Source organism: Carex rostrata, chromosome 4 (assembly GCF_964058835.1).
Source record: "Carex rostrata chromosome 4, lpCarRost1.2, whole genome shotgun sequence".
NCBI classification, from domain to species: Eukaryota; Viridiplantae; Streptophyta; class Magnoliopsida; order Poales; family Cyperaceae; genus Carex; species Carex rostrata.
The window spans coordinates 8,239,476-8,263,304 of NC_135921.1; the positions used below are offsets into that span (position 1 = coordinate 8,239,476).

Consider the following 23,829-nt stretch of genomic DNA (forward strand, 5'->3'; position numbering starts at 1 on the left):
AACAAGGAAATTATTAAATAAAATTGTGAAAAAAAAATTAGGTCAAAAAATGTACTAAAAGGTATGTTTGAATCTTCCTTTATTCCAGTTAAAGAGAATATTTTATAAATAGAATACTAAAAGAATTTACTTTTCTGCTGATGAACACATAAATAATATGAAAACGATTACGTAAATGCTGATTTTTCAGTCCAATAGTAATTTTCTTTCAAACTGCAAATTCCGTCTATTATTTTATTTTTTTTCTAAATTGTAGCTAAAAAATTCGGATGTAAATGCCCCCTATGCAATTTGGAAACAAATCTGCTACAGGACTCTGTTATTCCCATCTCAACCATTCAAAATTCTCTATATGCGAATGTCAATGTTGAAACTTTTTCATGCACGAATCTGGAATCTCAACAAAATTTAATGGTTGGGATAGGAAAAACAGGGTCCTATTATTCCATTGGAATAACAGCAGATTTATTTCCATGCAATTTACGGAAGTAATGTAACAAAGATATATAAAAAAACTGATGAATGTACGTACAGATCCGAATAAAACATATTTATATAACAGATTCCCATCCTGTAGGTACGAGCAGTTCTTTTTTTTTTTTTTGAGAAAAGGTACGAGCAGTTCTGATGCAAGCCTGTCAGTAGCAGAATTAAAAGTTATTGTCAGAGAGAGAATATTAAAAACATAATAATCTATTGCATTAATTACTTTTATATATTTACCGAAAGATACTTCTTTTTTAAATTATTAATATCAATTTTAATTGGGGCCGCCGGTCCCACCAATTTAAAATGCTTTGTGCATTGTGTGGTTGGTACAGGAATGCTCGAATGCCAGATCTTCTATCCAGGCTTCCAGGGCACCCGATGAATAGAAGCCGTCTGATTTTCTCATGATCTTCTGCTACCTCAATTTAATCGGATGGCCAAAACAATTTCACAGGTTGCAACGCTGGAGAGAATAATATATGCCAATATGGCCTGAAGAAGAACAGTTCTCGGGCCACAGTCAAAGATAAGCTGACATCCAATGGAAGTAGCACAGGAAGTAGGGGAGGCAGTTCAAATTGTACAAAAATAAAACTTCATGTTTTTTCTCTCTCTTTTAGGGCGTGTTCGGCCGACAAATGAGAATGGGCGCGGGCGCGGGATTTGAACTGAAAAACACTGTTTCCGTGGGAAAAAAAAAATTCAGTTGAACTGAATTTTTTTTTCCCACGTGAATAGTGATCTGGCCGAACACGCCCTTAGTTTCCTTATGTTTTCTTCTTTCATTTCTAATTCATTTTATTATGTAAAACTGACATTACTTACATCTTGATTAATGAAATATAGAGACTAGACTTCTAGATTTCTTTTTCAAAAAAAAAAAAAAAACTGACAAAACAAAGAGTCACTTTTTGTTTTGTTTTTTAAAAGAAAGAAAATGAGGGGTAGGTAAATTTTTGGAAAACGCAGGTTTATAAAAAAAAAAAAAAAGTTGGAGAAGAGGAAGTCATAGAGATTTTTTATTTTTAGAAAATCATATTAAATAACCAAAAAAATAGAATGAATGCCTCTGTTTTTCGATGTGGTAGATGGGTTCGAAATTTTTTTGAATTCAAACTTTAAATAACCAAAAAAATAGAATGAATGCCTTTGTTTTTTCGATGTGGTAGATGGATCCGAAATTTTTTTGAATTCAAACTTTGAACTGTGAAATGAGTAGCTCTTTTTTTTTATGTGAAATAGTTTGGATGTGTAAAAAATTTCCGGTTCAAACTTTGTATCTAAATATTTTTTAAGATTAATCTAGCACATTGGAAATGAAGAGACTCATTCTATTTTATTTTATTATTCAAAGTTAATTTCTAAAATAAAAAATTGTAGAGGTGATATGACGGAAACACTGAAATGGCGGGTCCAAGGTGGTGGTAGGTGGTTGCTGAATTCTGACATTGTATTGTTTTGACCCGACCTAACCCTCTATTATCTCTACCTCTACGAAACTGTAAAATAGAAATTACAAAAAATGTGCAAATTTCTTTCCCCTTTCCAATCTCTTTCCTTCGTTTCACCTCGCACCCTCACACCTACCAACCAAACCCACATCGACCATCGTATATAAATCCCTCCTCTTCCATTGATGCCCTCAGCTTTTGGGATCTACATTTTTCCAATTTACCCAAAGCTTAAAATTAGAAACAAGTAAAAAAAGAAATCCATACCAAGTAAACAATCCAAAGGATTAAAAGAGGAAAACTGAGTTTGATTAGCTACTGTTCTTGCATAAATTTTTGAAGAAGGAATTACACAGAGGTGAAAAGAAATTGAGCAGGAGAAGATCAGAGAAGATATGGAAGCCGCCATGCAATCCAGTTTCACCAGCCAAAAGTTGTATAGAACCCCAGCCGTTCGGTGCTCGGCCGTCACCGGCAAAGCAGCTTCGGTTTCCTTCCCCAACTCGCTGGGATCCAGCCGAGCAGATTGGCAGAGCATGTGTGCAATTATCAACAGCAACTCTGCCGGTCTCGTACCTTATAATCATTCCACCAGCAGCAGCAGCAGTGACGACACCAAGGTGCCAGTGATCAACGGCCACCATGATCCTTCGGCAACCCTCGACATTGTGCCTGTCTCTAAATTAGCCCGGCCGCTTAGCATCTCTGATCTGTCCCCGGCCCCGATGCATGGCTCGGAGCTGCGTGTTGCGTACCAGGGCGTGCCGGGTGCCTACAGTGAAGCGGCAGCCGGCAAGGCGTATCCAAAGTGCGACGCCATCCCGTGCGACCAATTTGAGGTGGCCTTTCAGGCGGTCGAATTATGGATTGCCGACCGTGCGGTACTTCCCGTGGAGAATTCTCTGGGAGGCAGCATCCATAGGAATTATGACCTGCTTCTCCGCCACCGGCTTCACATAGTCGGAGAGGTACAGCTCCCGGTTCACCACTGCCTCCTTGCTCTCCCTGGAGTGCGCAAGGAGTGTCTGACACGTGTCATGAGCCACCCGCAAGCACTTGCGCAGTGTGAGCACACACTTACCTCTCTCGGTCTGAATGTTGCTCGTGAGGCCTTTGACGACACAGCGGGAGCAGCCGAGTACATAGCAATTAATAGCCTACGTGACACTGCAGCTATCGCTTCCTCCCGGGCAGCCGAGCTATACGGACTAGAGGTGTTGGAGGATGGGATCCAAGATGACTCAGGAAATGTGACCCGGTTCGTCATGTTGGCAAGGGAGCCAGTGGTGCCACGCACCGATCGGCCGTTCAAGACAAGTATAGTGTTCGCTCATAACGGCGAAGGGACTTCTGTTCTGTTTAAGGTACTCGCCGCTTTCGCCTTCCGGGATATAAGCCTCACAAAAATTGAGAGCCGGCCCCACCGCAACCAGCCGATACGAGTAGTGGACGATGCCGATGTGGGTACAGCCAAGCACTTTGAGTACATGTTCTATATTGATTTTCAGGCTTCTCTGGCCGAGGCGAGAGCGCAAAATGCTCTGGCCGAGGTGCAGGAGTACACGTCGTTTTTGCGCGTATTAGGCAGCTATCCAATGGACATGACTCCTTGGTCTTCTTCTTCTTCCTCTACCATTGCCTCTTCTTCAGGCAGTTCATAAAAAGTAGCAGACAAAGAGAAGGAAAGAAAAAAAAAATATCTGAACTTACATAATTCATCCATTGTATGATGACCCGGATCCGATTGGACCTCGCAAATGTTTTTTTTTTCTTTCAAAGGAAAAAAATAATTTTCAATGTAATATTTTTTGTGTGAATGAGTGTAAATTTGTTTATTTTTGTTTTGTTACTATTCAATTATGATTCATGAATCACCCGATCAAGACTGATTAAAATATATTTTCCAACAATGGGTTTGGTTTGATGACGCCCTTTATTTGATTACAAGCGAAAACAAATAATCAAGCATCAGCAATTTACGTCTGATGGTTCAATTTGTTTTGGTTCTATAGTCCGTGTGCTGCATGAAGCCAAAACTTCTCTGTTAAAGTCTTTTCCCTAATAAACACGGAATTGAGAAACGAGAATGATGCTCTCTCTCATTTATTTTAGTACGAGAAAAAAAAGCAAGTATCAACGTTCCAGTTTTGTGATAAGCCGCCTGCGCCAGTGAATCACATTCCTACCTAAACGGACTATAGTTAGATCATTAAATTCTGATTAATTAATTATTTAATTAATTAATAGGGTAGATGGTGGATGTGTAGTTTGCCTACTCATATAGCATGTGACGATCGATCGGAAGATTAGCACTAAGAATAAAGAAAAATATATATATATATATTAGTACTAAGTGCAGCTGCGTCCCACCAATTGCCAAAGACAAATATTGTATATTGCTTAAATGTAGGGTTTCTTGCTATTTTTGTGCAATAGCCTTTTCAACAACTACTTTTATTGTCATAGCTAGCTATAGCTCTGCGAAAAACACGATAGTTGTTATTTAGAATCTTACTTAAGTGTGATAATTAGTGCTAATGACACATTACTAATATTTTTTTTTTTTTTTTAAAAAGGCAAAAATTGCCCATTTCATTGCTGAAATATAATAATTACAAAGACCAGTTTTTATCTATTTAGCCTAATGAGTTCATTATCACTCTTTACAAAACAAAATGAGTAACATGCAATAAAACCACCAAAACTTGCTATTAGCAAGGCAACAAAAATATGCTAAATTTGCTAAAAACTAAGCCACAAAATATTTGGGCTAAGACTAAGTATAACTAGACGACAAAATTGGTGAAGCATCTTCAGACACATTACTAATATAAATTATATTTTAAGAATTAGTGTAATTGACACAATAGTATGTAATCAAATGGTAAGAACTATTAAAAAAAAGTGATGAAGAAACGATTAGTCAACAATACACGTTTATTGCAGATAAATTGTAATTTTCTTGGCATCAAAATCAAAATGCAAGGGGAGAGGAACGCTGTGAAAAGCAATATATGATGTGAAAGTGTTAGCCTCGTGTTCCTTACTAAACATACAGCACCACAAACACACAAAATGTTCCATCACGAAATGACAACGAAATAGACAATCAGAAATTCCATTTTCAAATTGCCTTAAAACAGTTTTTGTGATGGATCACTGACAATAATTTTTTGTACTTTATGAGGTCGACTTATATGTGGGTCGAGGCACCAGATTAATGAGTCATAACACAGACCACAACAAGAATTTTGTAACAGGAGATTTGCATTTAATGAACACCAGTACATCACACAACAATGAGTTCCTGGCTGCGTATTACAACTAACAAATGTGTCAAATTCCAAATTTGTCTCTTTATAGAGCTCCAATTTATAGAATTTTCGAATTTTCAGAAAATCGAGAGCATATTTGTTATTTTTTTTAATTGAGGGCATTAAAAAAAATCGGCTGTCACTTTGTCTGAAAAAATATCTTTGTATATCAACGGGTTTGAAATTAAAAACAAAAACAAAAAGTTTGCTGTCACTTTGTCTAAAGTCTGAACTTTACGGATATGAATCTGCCTATCTCTCTCTTTAAGGCGCTGTTCGGCTGCACAGTGGGAATGGGAATAAGAACGGAAATAGAAAAAGTTTGAACTAAAATTTACTGTTCACGTGGGAAAAAAAAAATTCAGTCTGAGTGAATTTTTTTTTTCCCACGTGAACAGTATTTTCGGAATTACATCCGAACAGGCCCTAAAAGAGGAGGAGAGAGAGGGAAAGAAAAAAAGTAGAGAGAGATAGAAAAAATAGCACGGAGATCACCAAATTTGAATAACAACAGATTTCGTTCTGAACTTTATAGGTGGACCCTTCGGTCAGTGGGAGCATGCCCAATTGCACATGAACCTATAGATATATACATATATATTTTTTGAGTTGAAATCCATAGGCAAGATCCGCATGACCGATCCGTTCGAGATATTGGCCGCAGTGCACATGCACAATATATTTTATAAACAAATTGTAGATTCAGTGCCAGAGCAAATACTAAAGAAAATAATTGACAGAAGCACGTGATAATAAACGAAAAATATAATCACTTTAATATTAAATAATATGGTTAGGTGCTAATTTGAATTGCTGCATCTGTTCTTCAGTGGTGTGCTACTAGCTCTAGCTCGATCAAAAAGAGCAACGTGTATTTTGACTGCCGACCTGTTTAGTCAATGAACCTTTCCTATCAACATAAAAATAAGAAAATAATAAAGAGAGAAAAAAAAGGGGACGAGAAAAAAATAAAGGATATTATTTTTGGGCCATCGGGCCCATTGCATACAGATGTATTAATTCTTTTTTTACAAGCGCTTGATCCATCTACCTTGAATATGGATTCCATTCAGGAAAACAAAACAGTGTTCCCCTGACCCGACATTTTTATTTTTATCTATTTTTTAAAATATTTTATTAAAAATAATTATGGTTCAGCCGGAATTTTAAAAAATCCAACCTGTGAAAAAAATTCAAGGTCCGAAATTTTAATTCGGAATTGTAAATTTTTTCCACGGTTCGAGATTTTCTTTTCCACTATAAATAGGATTTGTGATTTAATTTCAGCTACATATAGTATATATAATATAATATATGTATATATATATGTATAATATATATATATTATATATAAGAGATAGGCTAATATGCTTTCGGTAGCATATGGGCTGAAATACACATGGTCAAAATTTGAAATTTTAAAATCTAAAAAGTCGATCTGAATCGTTCATCTTGTTCTCCATATTAATATGTGCTTGGAGACCAAATTTTACATTTTTCTGAATTTTTTTACTATTAGCCACTTTGAAAATCATTGATCCAATGATTTTACTGCAGAGGTTGACTTGGATGAGCTATGGCTCACCAAGCGTTTGTACTCCACGCTGTATTTTCATTTTGAAAGTCCAAACGACCGATCCGAATCATTAGATGTGATCTCCATATTGAAATGTGATTGGAGACCAATTTTTACATTTTTTTGAATTTTTTTACTATTTATTAAGCATTTTTGAAAATTGTTGTTTTATTGCGAACAGTAAAAAAAACAGTAAAATTTTCTGGACCATCGAATCAGCAATTTTCAAAAATGCTTAATAAATAGTAAAAAAATTCAAAAAAATATAAAATTTGGTCTCCAAGCACATTTCAATACGGAGAACAAGATGAACGGTTCGGATCGATTGTTTGAATTTTCAAAATGATTAAAATGAGTCATGGCTCACCAACGCGCTATGAGCCATGGCACATTTTAGCCCAACTCATATATGAATATGTATATATAATATATGTATAATATATGTAGGAATATGCTAGCATGCTACGCGTAGCATAGAGGGCCTCCATGCAACGGCTCAATATTCGACTTTTCAAATTTCTAATGATCGATCCGAACCGTTCATCTTGTTCTCCATATTAATATGTGTTTGGAGACAAAATTTTACATTTTTTTGAATTTGTTTACTATTTTTTTAGATTTATTGAAAATTGTTGTTTTTTTATGGTCCAGATTTGGTGAAAACATCGATTTTCAATAAATCTTAAAAAATAGTAAAAAAAATTCCAAAAAATATAAAATTTGGTCTCCAAACACATATTAATATGGAGAACAAGATGAATGGTTCGGATTGACTATTAGAAATTTGAAAAGTCCAATATTGAGCCGTTGCACGGAGGCTCTCTATGCTACGCATAGCATGCTAGCATATTCCAATATATGTATATGTATATTAAATTTGACCTCTACTGGTAAATCAGCAAGTTTGGACTGATATAGGGATAAAACTGTAAAAGTGATTACACCAGCATCTAGAGCATTCAAAAATACACAGAATTGATACAAATTTCAATTTATTTGGATTTTTCTACAGTTAGTTATGAATTTTCAAAGTTTCGCTTTCAAAAAAATTTTAAACATCCATAACTTTGGCTAGGAAAGTCAGATTTGCGGGTATAACCACTTTTTGGAAAGAATAGGAGGAGACGGATCCGAATTTTTCCCGAGAGAAAACCCCGGGCATCGAAAGTATCAGAATTATAAAAAAACGTGGTTTAGTACCTCAAAAATTCAGTTTAAGTTTTCGTTCAACGGTAGGCATACAACGATCGGTATTTTGTTTAGTCAAAAGCTTGAGAGATTATTCAAGAATTATCCATTTATTATTTTAAAATGCATTTACTATTTACAGATCAGCCTATTGGCGGTCAGGTCCCTAGTGGACCGCCCTGTCCCGAATGGTCAGCTAGAAAACATATACATATATTATAAATACATATATTATATATTATATATGCATATATGCATACTAGTATCGTGCCCATGTGTTGCAACATAACATACTATAAGAGAATAAAAATTGTGAAAAAAAATCAATAAAATTAATAATTATTCAAAAATTAAGGGACATGATCTTTAAATAGAATTATATAATTTTGTATTTTTAATAACTTTGAATCGTGATCTCTTGTAATAATTTGATGATGTGATGATTCTGTATTTTAAGTATCAATTATTTCAAATAATAACTCAATTCAAATATAATATCAAATAACTACTTTTCTCATAATATACATAATAGCTCGAATCGAATCTAATATTAAATATCATACAACAATTTAATTTCGACATACAACATGATATTTTTAAAAGATGAGATTCAAACCGACATTTAAAATAGCATAAAAATGCTAAATCAAATGCTGGCATCACTTTACCTACCCGAGTTAGAGCAAAAAGCTCCCCATTCTTCTCCACTTCCAAGGTGGCGATTTCTGCATATATCTGCACCAGTATTAATATAGTGCTGCAAGTACTTTCTTGATGTTTTACATCTGGACTTAGAAATCCTGCAAGTAAATTGTTTTCAAAATAATGGAACTTGTCATAAGCTATTCAATTTATAATATTTAATAAACATAACATAATACAGCCAATCACTTAAATTCACGCCCTTTCTAAAGTTATACGTCATGGTAATGTGTCTATTTAGGGATGCATAGTTGAAGTCCCCAATTTAAAAGTAGTTACAAAAGACGTCAATTGCCAATTTAAACCAAATTCACAATTTAAAAGTAGTTATAAAAGACCTCCTACTTGATGATGTTTTATTTCAGCCCTAATGTTCAAATTTTTAGGTGAGCATGAGTAACCTACAAAGTACCAAAAAAGACCAATGAGATAAAAAAATAACCAAGGTAATATAATTAAGAACTAAGACATGAAAATAAAGATTTATTAATGACATGGTATTGATCCATGTGAAACATTGATAAAAAAAAGTGAAAATACTCACCGCAAGGGCAGCAGAGACTCTTTTTTTTTTTTTGAGTTTGAAGCCCTTAGACATATTTTATTAACAAAATTTAAAACGATTACATTATCCGAAATTGAATAGTAAAAGACAAAAAAAAACTATTGAAGATAATTAAAAAGACAAAAAAAAGACAAAAAAAAGCTAAACATAAAGACTATTGGAGATAATTAAAAGACTCCGTTCCTTCTTGTGAATATCAGAGAATTTAGAGGAACTATCCGTGAATTGCTGCAGCTCCATCTTCTCACCTCCCTGATTGCAATGAATGCGTATTCTCTACATTAACTCAAAAATGAATCTTTTGAGTTAATAAATTTCAATTGTCAAATTTTAAACAGAGCCAGTTCGACGTCTAGAATATAGGAGGCTCTTTAATATTAGTGCGGATCTAGACTGCACGAATCTTAAAACAGATCAGATGGTCAGAATTCATTAACTCAAAAGATTCCCTTTTAAGTTGATGCAGAATTGCAGAGGATACGAATTCGATTTCAATTTCGTGCCAAAACCATTCGCCTCTTCCTTCTTGCTGTTGCCTCAGACCAGAAAATAACAGAAAGTAACAAACAGATTACTAAAATGCCCCCAGAAGTTGTCGCCCTTTGAAACTCAAATGCAATTGAGGGGGTTGTTTGCAAAAAAACCAATCCTCTTTGTCTGACAGCTCCATTGGGCAGCAGAGACTTGCTCAAGGTGCTTGGTCATGCCTCTATAAGGAAATAAATATTTATGAAAATATCACTCTCTAGGAACACAGATGACGAAAATATCAATCTCTAGGCCATGGAGTGATTTGTTCAGGGAATTTGGCTCCCATTAAACTCAATTTGGTTTTGACTTTGAGTTTCAGGAAAATTTGGTTCCTTTTTAACTCACTTTGGGCTTGATTGGAATTTTTGCCCTTTTTACAATTTTGCGTTTTTTGCACATACCAACAGATTAGAAAAATGAAGGACATATACTGGCTGGCGAATATAGCAATTTAAAAACAAAATTGGGAATGTGTATATAGAAAGTTAGAAACAAATAAGAACGTGAGAATTTTTTCATTATTGATTTTTTTTATTCTGTTGTGGAAATTTGTATAGAAACAAACAAGGAGATATCTCCATTTAAGGAAAAAGATATTGATTTTCATTATACTCAATTGAAGTAGGAGAATAAGAAATCATATTTTTGTTGTCTGCACAATTGGATGTAGGGAAATAAGGAAATATATTTTCCGTAGATAAATATAATTAAAAACTGAATCGCCTCAAATTTAATTGTAATATATAGAGTGGTTGTACGTATGGCGAGTCTTCTTTCAACTAAATTTAAATTTCTATACAAAAAAATAGGCATTTAATCAAAAGATAATAGATTATGTGATTGGAGGACTGATATTAAATGCAAAATTTTATATTTTAATCGTAGCTGTTGGCGGATCAGAATATCAACGTGCTTAATATAAGAATGGAGATACATATTACATATGCATATACATATATTATATTATATATACATATATGTACTTACTATATTATATTATATTATAGTAAATGGGTATTTTAAAAAAAAACAAACAGTGAAAAAAATTCACAGTTATGAATTAAAATTCCGGAACGTGAATTTTTTCCACAGGTTGAGCATTTTTAAAATTCTGATTGAATCCTGATTATTTTTAATAAAATATTTAAAAAAATGAGTAAAATTAAAAATGTCGGTCCCCTGAGGGCTTTTCATCAACAACACAAAAAAAAAGAAAGAAAGAAAAAGAGAGAAGAGAGACTTATATTTCAGAGCTTTTATTAATAGAAATAAATATAAAACAATATATGGTATTAGAATGATTGTCCTAAAATTTTGATACATAAACAGGATCGTAAAAAAACATTCGGCTCAAAACAATGGATCTGAACATGAAGGGTTCCAATGTTTGAAATGTTCGGATTCTATGTGGCCAAGTCAACCAATGTTCTTAGTGTGATAAATTTAATAGATCGGAACAAAAAATTCCACTTCAAAAAATGGAACTGATTTTTTTATTTTTTTTAGTTCTGTTTCGTCTGAGACCTAAAACCTACGACAGGAATTATAATATTCTATATAAATTATATTAATTTCTATAAAGGAAAAATTCTGCTTTGATTTTGCATTTTTTTTTTATCAAAATTGTCAACGGTCGCAACATTGCAATATTTCCTGAAGCGGGTTCTATTAGCAACAAAATATTTATTTTGAAATAATTCGGCAATTTTGCAATGCAACAGATCAACATATAAATAGTCTTTCGCATATGTGGTCGGGTCAGAATCGTCTCACAAGCAATGAGGCAGCGATTTTCGAATTCAAATCTTTTCATTTTCTTAAGAAAATGAGCACTATTATTTTCTTTCATCTTCAAAATTCATCACATAACTTTCTGAAAATAAATTCAAATCCAAAAATGGAGAATAAATCGATTAGTTGAAAATCAATCTAAAGATGAAGCACTTTTTTTTTTCTTTATTTCATCTGAATCGTTCAAAATTCATTATAGGGATTTATTTTGATTTATTCTCCATCACACGGCTTCAAATGAAAGAAAATGAAGAAACTCTTTTTTTTTTGAAATTTTAACAGCGGCTGCCAAGTATAATTTTCATTAAATAAATTATAAAATTACATCCATCATTTAGCGTTTCACATCTACAACATCATCAATATCAAATAACTTCAACAATCTCATTTTCTAAATAAAAGGAGTAGATTTGGATCCGCAATTTTGAGCAGTGGGGCACGAATATCGGATCACCTTAGGTACCTGACTCAAGCAAACTATAAACGGACGGTAACTTGGCACGAATCTCAAACGACAAATCGGACCCATAGTTTTAAGTTTTGGATTGACTTTAATATGATTGGAATTAATCTGAAGTTCTGAACTGTTCGTTTGTAATTTGATTAAGGTGTATGAGAAGATACGGATTGGGACACCCCATTGGATGTGACAGATTATTACAGTCGTTCGATTACTACCACTAGACGAGAAAAATTAAAATCGACCGTGATTGTTGTGTTTAACCTTGCAAATTGTCAATCTATAATCAAGCAATTGTCATTTTAATAAGGGGGAATTATGTTGGAACCTTATTGTTACACATAAACAATTCAATTCTATATGCCACTATTGATCTATTTATGCCAAAATGGTCATCATGCAAAATTCATCAATTCTTAGGGAGCAGACGCAATACCTGACTCCATTAGCGTATTTATGCAAAGCTTCTATCAAAAGCGGTTGATGAACTTGTAAGACAGCGGCGAGAAAAACTTTGTGCCGATGTAGAGGTTGAAGCGTCGGCGACCTCCTTAGTGATAGGATAAAGCCTTCCAAAGCTACAAGACTGTCCTTGTGAGATCGTGTTCACAATTTCTTAATGATCGCATCTCTCTATTCTTTAATAGGAAGAAGTAGAGAAGGCTACAGAATTGACTAGATGACGGCTAGAAAATTCTGCAACTTTTCGTATATTCTTGTGCTTTGGGGACCAACCTATTTATAGAGATGTAGAGTCGGCATATTGCCAAACCCTAACCCTAACCCTGAACCAATTTTCTGCCACATGCCAACTTAAAAAAACGTGCAACTGCATCAAAATCCATGCAGCAGCTGAAAATTTGGTTTCCTTAATTGCAAATTTCAGAATCAGTCCATCAATGATTTGATTTTTGCCTAAATTGTTCTACACATTTGTGGACCACATCCTAATGAATATATTGATTGTTTATTTCCTTATTTGATCACTTTAATTGACAATCATATATGACAGTAAACAATGCATAATTAGATTACATATATGCTCAATGTTGGCATTATCCAACGAGGTGGGCAATAAATCCAACAAATTACATATATACCACTAAAAAACATAGAAATTACATATTTACCACTCTAAATTCAATAATTACGTATTTACCACTTTAAATTCAAAGAAATCACATATTTATCCAATTAATCAAAAACTGAGATTAACTGTAATTAATATTATATAAAAATATAATTAACAACTTAATGACTTTCCTTCCCCCCTTCCTCTTTAGCCCGTGATTTCTCCGCCTTTCTTTGGAGTCAAAATTGTGACTCTTTGTCTTCCCGTGGGCTAAAACCTCCTCATCTTTCCTGCATTTCCAACATTATAATAATCTGTCAGTTTATAGAGATGATATACGAGGAAGAGGAAGAGAGACCAAGATGGGAGATCAGATTAGAATCAACCGCAATCGAGTAAGCTCCTTAATCTTGATATCACTATTACTCACGAATCTCGCTTCATCAATATAGTACAGTTTTTGTTCTCTGTCAATCCAATAAATTTCTCACTTTTTCAATCCCAAGTAGCGACGTTGTCCATGGAAAAAGGAGGATTTCTAGGTACTAATTAAATTCAGATATTTGATATCAAAGTTACCATGCGGTGTCTCCTTGTGGTCTTCTACGACAAATAAAAGGGAGAATTTTCAATCAATCCATCTCGTATAATAATCATTTGAATTGAACGAATCCATCAAACTGATCAAATTAGAACTTTACATTTGATTGTTGTCTTAATCAAATTTATCTAGAAAAATTAATTACCTATATCAAATTTTAGTGGTCTCAATTTATAGTATAATTTATTATTCTTTTATCTAATTATTTGATATTATATATGTTGGTTAAAAAGATTTACAAAATAGAGACCTACAAATAGTGTTTAATTTGATTATTTCTCTATAGTTAAATGTGTGTTGTTCTTTCATCTCTGGAGATGTGTAGTGTATTGCTTCTTTGGTTTGTAATATATGCCTAGCTAAGGGTTGTTTCTAAAAAAAAAAGAAAAAGAAAGAGAGAGAACTGAGATATGTACCAGTATAGTGTGAGTCATAGTAATTGAATAATTATTCAATAAAAATCGATACAAGATTATGCACAGGAGATTTGTATAATATAATCATATGAATAATTTGAATGTACATGAGATTGGTACATGATCTGTACCGGTACGGTGTCCTCTAAATCAACAAATAAACAAGTATGTTGCCACCTAAGTGCAGAAGCATGGCAAGCCATTCAAGCTGTGATACAAAAGGGATTGACAATTCAATCATGGCAAGTCATTGTTCAATGTTTGATCCACCGGTAACCGTTGATTGGAGAGCTTATGAAGAAAATTTTCAAATATGGAGGCTGATCAAGGATAATACATCTTATTCTTGCATGCATGTGCTTAGAGGAGTATCAGATGAAAAGAGAATCTAAAAGCTATACTGGTATTTACTAGTATTGGTTAGTTGGTAAGGAAAATAGAGGAGATAACAACGAGTGATGGGCTTTTAAATGTATATTTTATTTTTTTTAATGAAAGGTATGACCTACGAACTTTGATGATAATAAAAAAAGTTTTTATTAATATATTATTTGATTCAAGCAATTGCGCAAGTTATTGAAAGCCTGAGTCAGATTTCATGTACAGGAGAACAAGTCTAAGAAGAGGGAGCTAAGTTAATTCTTGATTAATTATAGTTTTTAGGATATTAAACATAATTAATTTGAGTTTTGGGTATATTTCATATATGCTAAAATTATATTGGATAAATATGTGAGTTCTTTGAATTTAGAATGATAAATACGTAATTATAGAATTTAGAACAGTAAATATGTAATTTCAATATTTTTGAGTAGTATATATGTAATTCCCCCTTTTAATAATATTTATTTCCGGAAGAGGTTCTAATATATCATTCATTTTATATTTCATTATATCTCATATTTTATATCTTTATTTTTAAAATCTAAATCGTCGATTAAAACCGCTCAACATGATATTCATACTAAAATATGTTTGAGGATGAAATTTTATATATTTTTTAATTTTTTTTACTATTTTTTTCAGATGGATAGAAAATCACTTTTTTTTTTACATTTCAAAAACAATAATTTTGTATCTATCTTAAAAAATAGCAAACAATATCTAAAAATTATAAAATTTTATATTCAAGTATATTTTAATACTGATATTATATTAAATAATTCAGATCAATAATTTAGACTTTAGAAATAAAAATATAAAATATGATAAGCTATGAAAATATAAAATATTAAAACCCTCCTCTTATTTCCGACCTCGAATCAATAAAGTAGATCTATGTGGCACGACTCATTTATTGTTGGCTTTATTGCCTAAAAAGTGCAATTTATACACAATTTTCATGTCTGTATGTTTCGTCAATTCGAAAATAAACAATATGAAATCTTTGATATGAAAAGAAGAAGAAAAGAACTGTGACTTTCTTGTTTTATACTAAATCGACTTCGGAAAATTAAGAAAATTATGCTGCTTGTATTTCGATGATGATTGTACGTGAAAGGAAAAAATTCTCAAACACTTAAAAGTTTGAGAAAAGTAGCTAATTTAATTTTTAATTTAATTTTTAATTGAATTAGTAGAATAGTGAGCTAATTAATATAAGACAAACAAAAAATAGTGAGTTACTGCTATTTTTGTTTCAACCAAACATCAAATAGCTCAAAAGAATAGTGTTATTCTTGCTCCATCCAAACGCACCCTTAAGAGTTAAAAGTTTACTGACAGTCTAATCGTGGTTAAGTGTTACTTAAATATAGAATGACAGATGTAATTTTATTTTATTTAATGAGAATTATAATTGATAGTTGCGGTCAATATTTACAAAAATATATAAAAAAAGAAAACGCATGGGAATACAGTAATTAAAATATATTAATAAATAATGAAGGATTAAACGATATTCAAACAAGCGTCCTTTGGGCTAATTAACTTTTTTAATTAAATTATAATAGATAAGTATATAGAAAGATAATTGAATTTAATGTTTAACAAATTGGATATTTTCAATTTTATCTCCAAGTTTGTAAATACTACAAATGGAGTTTTAAGCAAAAACTAAAATGATTTTTTTTTTAAATTTTAAAATTAAAGATTCAACACATTTTTCTTTTCTTTTTTTAAAAAAACTTGGCGGAGACTCAACAAAATTTTCATTGTTGTCTATCTTCTCAGTGTTCGTTTGTAAATTAGTTTCTTTTTTATTTCTTTTGTAAAATAGAAGATTAGTTGTGTATGAGTGTAACCAGTATCTTTATATTTTTATCATATTTTTCAAATTAAGGTACGTCTACGAAGAACAACGGATGCATCTCAAAGCGGGGATACAAGTCTTACTTCCGATTAATATATAACTAGATGCTGCAAATTATTTAAATTTACTATCGAGTGCCAAAGTTTCTAATTTTTTCTTTCTTTCTTTCTTTCTTTTTTTTTTTTTTTTTTTTTTAAACCAGTGACCGCCAAGTAGCCAAAGTTTCTAATTTAACCTCCTTAATAAAATTTCGATTTATCATATTATACAATATGAAAATTTAACTAGTCCCCTTAAGTTATTTTCTCTGATATATGGGAAATTGATGTGAGCCTGAAAGGATAATAAACTTTCTTATTGGCAACATCAAGCAACAAAAATAACACTCAACCCCCAAAACTGCCCATGATAAATTGGAGTAAAAAATAAAGTATCTGAGGAAGGAGTGCCTTCAAAACATGAACAAGCAACTCAATATATTAACTTGCACCACAGCACAGAGTCGAATTATCCAAAGATGCTCATAATATTTTAACTAAACAATCCAATGGTTGGTTCTTCATATTTACAAGTTTGTTCTCATTACAAAATATTTTTCTTCACTGTATGTGTATACACAGGGCCAAATTGAAAACAAAAATAACTCAGCAAGATCTTTACCTGCTTCAGTACAAAAATCGACCATTAAATTAATAGTAATTGTATACAAAAATTAATAAAATTCAATCACCACCATCAAAATTTAATCAGTCATAGGATCCCCACAGTAAGAAAAAATAAAGTGAGTTTCTAGTTTCTACTATCATCATGTATTATCTAGCAATACCCTATTTAGTATGGATCTAGCAATACCCTATTTAGTATGGATTCGCCGGAGGTGGAACATGGTCATCGACAATTTTGTCCACTGGTCCCAAATCCAAATCGAAATCCAAATCCAGATCATAAAAGGCATCAGGTAACTCCATCAAATTTGGATCACAAATTGGATCAATATCAGGAAACAGATTGATGTTCTGCTCCTTGTCAGGTTCACTATGCTGCTGTTCTCCCATGATACCTTTTCCTTTTCTGCCAGGTCCGTCGGCACTTGAACCGCCATGCAAATCCACTTGCATAAGTTCCATTTCCGGAAAGTCATCTTCTGGTAAAGGGGCAGCTTCCAGATATGGCAGGTTTCTCACCAGCCCGTTACCTTGCTCCGATTGCATAATTGCATCATTCCAAACACCATCAGGTGGCGAGAGAAGTGAGCTGGATTGGCCTTGCTTCGGATGCTTCAGAAATTTTCTTCTATGCCTCTGTTCTTGGTGAATCCTAAATTGCGCCAACATATTAGGATTTCGAAGGATCTTTGCCATGAAAGAAACCATCTGTTTTTGCCGTTCTTCGGCCGTTTGTAATTTCTGATTTAGCGAGCTCATCTGTTGGATAGTTGTCATATGGTCTTGTTGCAATTTGAACACTTCTTGTAATAAAGTGTTCTTATCTCTTCTCAGATTCTCTAATTCAGATTCCAGACCGGGCTTTACGATTGCAAGGGAAGAACTAGTCTGAGCACCAGAATGAGATCGCCGTCTATTTATACTCTTTAGCAACTGCTTATTTCCTCGTAGGAAACATTCATTTGCAAACTCCCATCTATCCGCACTGATCTTACGAAAGCCCTGTTGGAAAAATAAGTACAACAGATATTTGTTAAACACTACAATTATTTTTAACCAGAAAGAGAGGTAAATTTTCAAAAAATATGTTATTCAAGAATTGCATACATCATTCAAATTTATTACTCACAGAGAGGATAAATTTTTTAAATCAGTCAGGTATAAAAGGCAATCAGGAACGACTTGAATATAAGCACTGAAACACTGAAATCATGAGTATCAACTAACAAGACCTCCCTTTTATTATTTCTCCCTAATTTGACAATTCCCTAGATGTGCCGTGCATCCATCAAATCCCCCTCTATTACGAATAAACCGATCTCCAGTGCTTGCAGATATGTGCTGAGCTGATGATGACAAGGACTAATTGGAAAAGATAGGAGAAGAAAGGACTTGAAATAGAGATATAGACCACAAAGACACTTGAATTTGGGGTTGGGATTGCATGGGAAATCAGAACCGTCCATAGGGAAATAAATCTGCTGTGATTCTCAAAAGAATCACAGGACCTGCTTTTCCAAATCCACCCCTCTATTTTTTTTCAATGCACAAATCTCAAAATATGTTGTTTTATATGCACAAATCTCAAAACAAATGAATGGATAGATTTGGAAAAGCAGGCTCCTGTGATTCTCAAGAATCACAGCAGATTTGTTTCCTGCAATTAGTGCTATCCTGGGGTCCATCTCAAGGATCTGTCTTTCAAATTAGTGCTTCTACTTTAACCACCAAATCTAAGTGTGCTGAATATAGTTATTTGATTCTATCTTTGACAAAATTTTGTTCTTTTGCACTTTTAAGTGAAAAAAGCAATACTCAAAATAGACAGCCTACTTAATATCCCCTAATACACTACCTCTAAAAGATTACCCTGTGAAGTTACTGTTGAGATTTGATTGGTGTACACAAAAAATTAACCTAAAATATAGTCTATCTATCATAATTCATAAGACAAGCAGAGTACTGGTAGTGTATGCTTACCTTAAGCTGACAAGCGTTTGCTCCAAGCCGATGCGATCTCAAGGGGGGCAAGATTAGAACTAAGAGAGGTTCACTCTCCACATAGATTATGACTATCAGGTGATCTCATGATTCTCATTCAACAAACTCAGTTTATATCAAGGCGCTCCCAATGACTTTTATACAACATTTCTCAGTCCAGACCGAAATTAAAAAAAAAAAAAAAAAGGGTACAAATTTACATATGTACTGATTTACAGATCTTTTTTAAACTAGTAATAATTTACAGATTACAAAAAAGAGGGAAAATATATTTACAATTAACAGTTTACAAGAAATTTAAAAAAAAAAAAGAGGAAAGGAGGAATGGAGATACTGACATAGGTATTGAGCTGGCGAACAAAACTGGAGAAATTTCTGTGCTTGAAATTCCTCGGTAGAACGGCTCTCTCGAAGAGATGCGGATCCCAGACAACAAAGCTGTTCCCTGCAGGACCCCACGCGATTACCGTATCCACCGAATGGTCGTCGACAATGTCGTACGTCTTTGATAAGAAAGGAGGGATTGGTGTTTCATGGAGATACTCCAGTGGCCGGGGGCTCTCCATTGCTCCCTGTTTTGCACACTCTGATTCTGATTCCTCTTCCTCTGTTTCGAGAAAAGTTGTAGAGGGGAATTCAATCTTGATCGGAAGTGGAAACGAAGAGGAGGAAGGACGAGGAGGTGGGATAGGATTGGTTGAATGACTTGAATCTCTTTCCATGGCCGATTGGGGAAGGTGTAATGGGAGAGAAAAGGTCGGCGAAATGAAATAACCCACAAGTGCCCGATTATTTATAGGGTTCGGGCGCCTAAATCATAACAGTCACTGGTCGGTAACAGTAACTATCCAGTTGCAACCGACTCGGTTTGTGTCGTTGGATGAACCAATCGCCTCGTCCCACGTCGGATATTGAAATTTTGTATTGGGCGACGGGAAACGGTCAGTCCGTCGAGTGGACCCCTTTTCCTTCTACGCGAAGAAAATCTGAGATATTTTTACGCATGGCGGTGCGGTCCGACTTGGACTAATCTGGGCTGAATCTTTCCTGGCTCGATTTCACCTGGACCGTGTAGAGCTGCTATATAATACATCGCTGTCGTACAAAAATTTACATCGCTATCGTACAGGTCAGATCAGATACTGTCCAATCTGAGACCAGAAACGACAAAATTTGATATCAGCTGTAGTGGTTTGCTAACGGGTTACCCGTGACCCGTTCCGGGTAACCCGTTAGGGGTAACGGGTAGGGCGGGTAGACGGGTAGGACGGGTACGGGTACAACCCGCAACGGGTAGACGGGTAGTTTTCCCAAAACCACTACCCTACCCGTTTATTACCCGTACCCGTTGCGGGTTGACGGGTACGGGTATCCCGGGTACGGATCCGGGTATCCGGGTACGGGTCCGGTCCGCCCGTTTTTTTTTTTTTTTTTTTTTTTCTGTTTTTCCCTTTTTTTTTCTGTTTTTTTCAAAAAAATTCAAATTTTTTTGAAGTGAAACGGGTCGGGTACGGGTAACGGGTACGGGTATGCGGGTAGATGGGTACGGGTAACGGGTACGGGTATGCGGGTAGATGGGTACGGGTAGGCGGGTACGGGTAGACGGGTAGACGGGTACGGGTATAACGGGTTTTTTTTCAAATTAGGTTGTCCGGTCCGTTTATTACCCGTACCCGTCTACCCGTCTACCCGTTTGTACCCGGGCAACGGGTACGGGTACCACGGGTAACGGGTACGGGCCGGGCAAAACGGGTTCTACCCGTTCCGGGTTTAGCAAATGCCTAATCAGCTGCGGACCTGGTTTATTCAACTCAGTTTTAGCCGTCTGATATTAACCGAACGATTCAAATCAGATTGCATAGACGAAAATAATTCATTCGGCTTATCTAGAATGATCTGGACAGTCCCTGATTTACAGCCCATAAAAAAGAAACATTGCGAAGTCACATATGAAATCAGAGAAATTAGCGACGAAATGTAACGTTCAACTAAACCATACGCTATACGCTAAAATTAAAATTGAAAATATTTCACCTATGCAATTAATTTTGATTTTTTAGCGATAAAAAATTGGAAGCAAAAATCCATACATTCTAAGACTTAATTATTAAGATAGATGAACAATTAGGAATTAAGTATCTGTGTCGATATTATGTTTTGAAAACAATTTCATTATAATTTTTATTTATTTATAAAATTATGATATATTTCTGAAATTACAAATAAACTTGTAAACTTGTCATCGAGAATTTAAAATTGAAATGAAATTATCAATATAGATGCTCTAAGCATAAAGAAATGAAATAAGGGAAAAAGGTGCTATTGTAGAAAGATCGAATGAAGAGCGAATCATCACGTCATACATGAGATGAGATCAGAGTCCGTGTTCCCCAGGTAGAGTGGAAAAAACGTAAGTCAACAGTGACACGTGCTGTGTCCTACCGTGATTAAAATATTGAGAGGTGGTCATAGCTGTGACTCACATGCTGTGTTCAAACGTAACTGGTTACGTTTTTCATGTTTAACTATTTTTTTTTATAATTTAAGTTAGTTTATTTAAGATTCACCATTTAATTAAAACATAATGATCCTAATTACATGTGACTCACGTGATTACGTGTCTTGCCGTGCCGTGATCAGATCTTTCACGTGAGGTGCCATGCCGTGCAAAATTTTCAAAAGCTGATCACGGCACACAAATGATCAGGGCACGGGACACGCGAGTCACGGCACAGAACAGTCACACGTGTTGTGCTGTTCCATGACGAAGCCGGCTTTGCCATGCCATTTTTCCCACTCTACCCCAGGCACCTGTGGTACAAATGAAAAAAAAAAACGTACGGCCCATATTATCTAGCCAGCCCAAACTCAATCCAGAGCCTACTAAGACTGTAGGGGTATGCTTTGAGATTCATGCAACATTAAATGAACGGTTCAGATTTATAATTTGCATCTCAGGTAGGGCTGCTAATAATTAAGAGTCGACTCAATGAGAAAAAAAAAATGATTCGGCTCTAACTCAGCTCGCTTTTGAAAAAAAAGAGTTTGACTCGACTCGGCTCACGAGCTAGTCGAGCCGGCTCATATTTTGAAACTCATATCTCATTCTACACGGTCACGTTTTCTTAAAACGGTCGGAAACTACATAGTTGTTTCGTTTTTTTCTGTGTTGTAAATTAAAGGAACAAATATCTCAAATAATCAAATTCCATTCTCAAATAATCTCTCAAAGGCAGATTTGAACCCTTTTCATTGCACCACCTCTGCACGCAAGCTCTATACACTTATTGTACAATTTTTTTTTTTAAAAAAAACTCAATCAAAAAGTTTTATTTTTTTTTCAAATTTCAATTTTTTTTCCAAATTTCAAATTAATATTTTTTCGTGGCAGCCCCCATGCTCGAACTGAAATTTAAATTTTGAACAAACTTTGAAATCTGAAAAAAATTTGAAATTTCAAAAAGTTTGAAATTTGAAAAAAAAATTGAAATTTGAAAATAATCAGTTGATTAATCAAGAAAATCCGTAACGGTTTAGTCGCCGCCAATGACTAATCAGCCTAAACAACCTTTTTTTTTACAACAATGATTCCAACAATTATCCATTTAATTATCCCAACAATTCATTTAATTGATAAGGTATTTGAGTATTTTTTTTTGTTAATTTCAATACTGTTTATTTCCAAAAACACATTGTACGTGAGTAACTTTTTATGGATTTAATATTCTATATATATAGAGAGAAAGTTGGGCTATGGTACTTCGCGAAATAAAGTGAGTGTTTTAATTTACTTTATGTTTATATCTTCAATTTCAAAGTTTAAAACATCGATCCGAACCATTCAAGTTGATCTTCATATTAAATTATATTTGGAGATCAAATTTTACAGATTTTAGAATTTTTTTACTATTTTTTTGGATTTTTTTTCTTATAATCATTGATTTTCAGAAAATCAATATATATATATATATATATATATATAGAGTAAGGCTTGGGTGCTATGGATAGCATAGAGGGCTACGGTGCTACGGCTCAATATTCGAGTTTTCAAAATCCTAACGGTCGATCTGAACCGTTCATCTTGTTCTCCATATTAATATGTGTTTGGAGACCAAATTTTACATTTTTTTGGAAAACTTTTACTATTTTTTTAGATAGGTAGAAAATCAAATATCTGAATGGTGCAGAATTTTTTAGATCAAGTGATTTTCTACCTAGCTAAAAAAATAGTAAACAAATTCCAAAAAATGTAAAATTTAGTCTCCAAATACATATTAATATGGAGAACAAGATGAACGGTTCGGATTGACCGTTAGGATTTTGAAAACTCGAATATTGAACCGTAGCACCGTAGCTCTCTATGCTATCCATAGCACCCAAGCCTTACTCTATATATATATATATGCGCGCGCGCTACTCTCGGACAGAATTTATGCATTTATATTTTCTTTGAAAGTTCATTTTTTTTTCCGGACCAAAGTTACGTTCTTTCATTTAAATTTGATAAAAAACTGATTTAAACATTTGAGTTAATTAACTGGAATATAATTTTAAATTATACGTTGGTCAATAACGTCTACAATAATAACAATAAATTAAGTCTGTAATTAAAACTTCTTGATTGAGTTTTTTTTTTTTTTAAAAAAAAAATTGTACAGTATGTGCATAGAGCTTGCGTGCAGAGGTGGTGCAAAAGGGTGAAATCTGCCTTTGAGAGATTATTTGAGAGATTTGTTCCTTTAATTTGTAACACATA

At 33.9% G+C, this 23,829-nt stretch overlaps 2 protein-coding genes across 2 annotated transcripts; one reads left to right on the forward strand and one right to left on the reverse strand.

Moving 5' to 3' along the window:
• The first annotated feature begins 2,099 nt into the window (after positions 1–2,099).
• LOC144553045 (arogenate dehydratase 3-like) lies at positions 2,100–3,794 on the forward strand. The gene has a single exon (XM_078301117.1). The coding sequence runs from the start codon at positions 2,336–2,338 to the stop codon at positions 3,599–3,601; it is 1,266 nt and encodes a 421-aa protein (XP_078157243.1). The 5' UTR covers positions 2,100–2,335; the 3' UTR covers positions 3,602–3,794.
• Positions 3,795–17,071: 13,277 nt separating this feature from the next.
• Positions 17,072–19,855, reverse strand: LOC144553035 (heat stress transcription factor A-7a-like). The gene is made up of 2 exons (XM_078301103.1): positions 19,412–19,855; positions 17,072–18,074 (listed from the first exon to the last, which is right to left on the reverse strand). Exons 1-2 carry the CDS (start codon positions 19,793–19,795, stop codon positions 17,265–17,267), a joined length of 1,194 nt encoding a protein of 397 aa, XP_078157229.1. The 5' UTR covers positions 19,796–19,855; the 3' UTR covers positions 17,072–17,264.
• Positions 19,856–23,829: the final 3,974 nt, after the last annotated feature.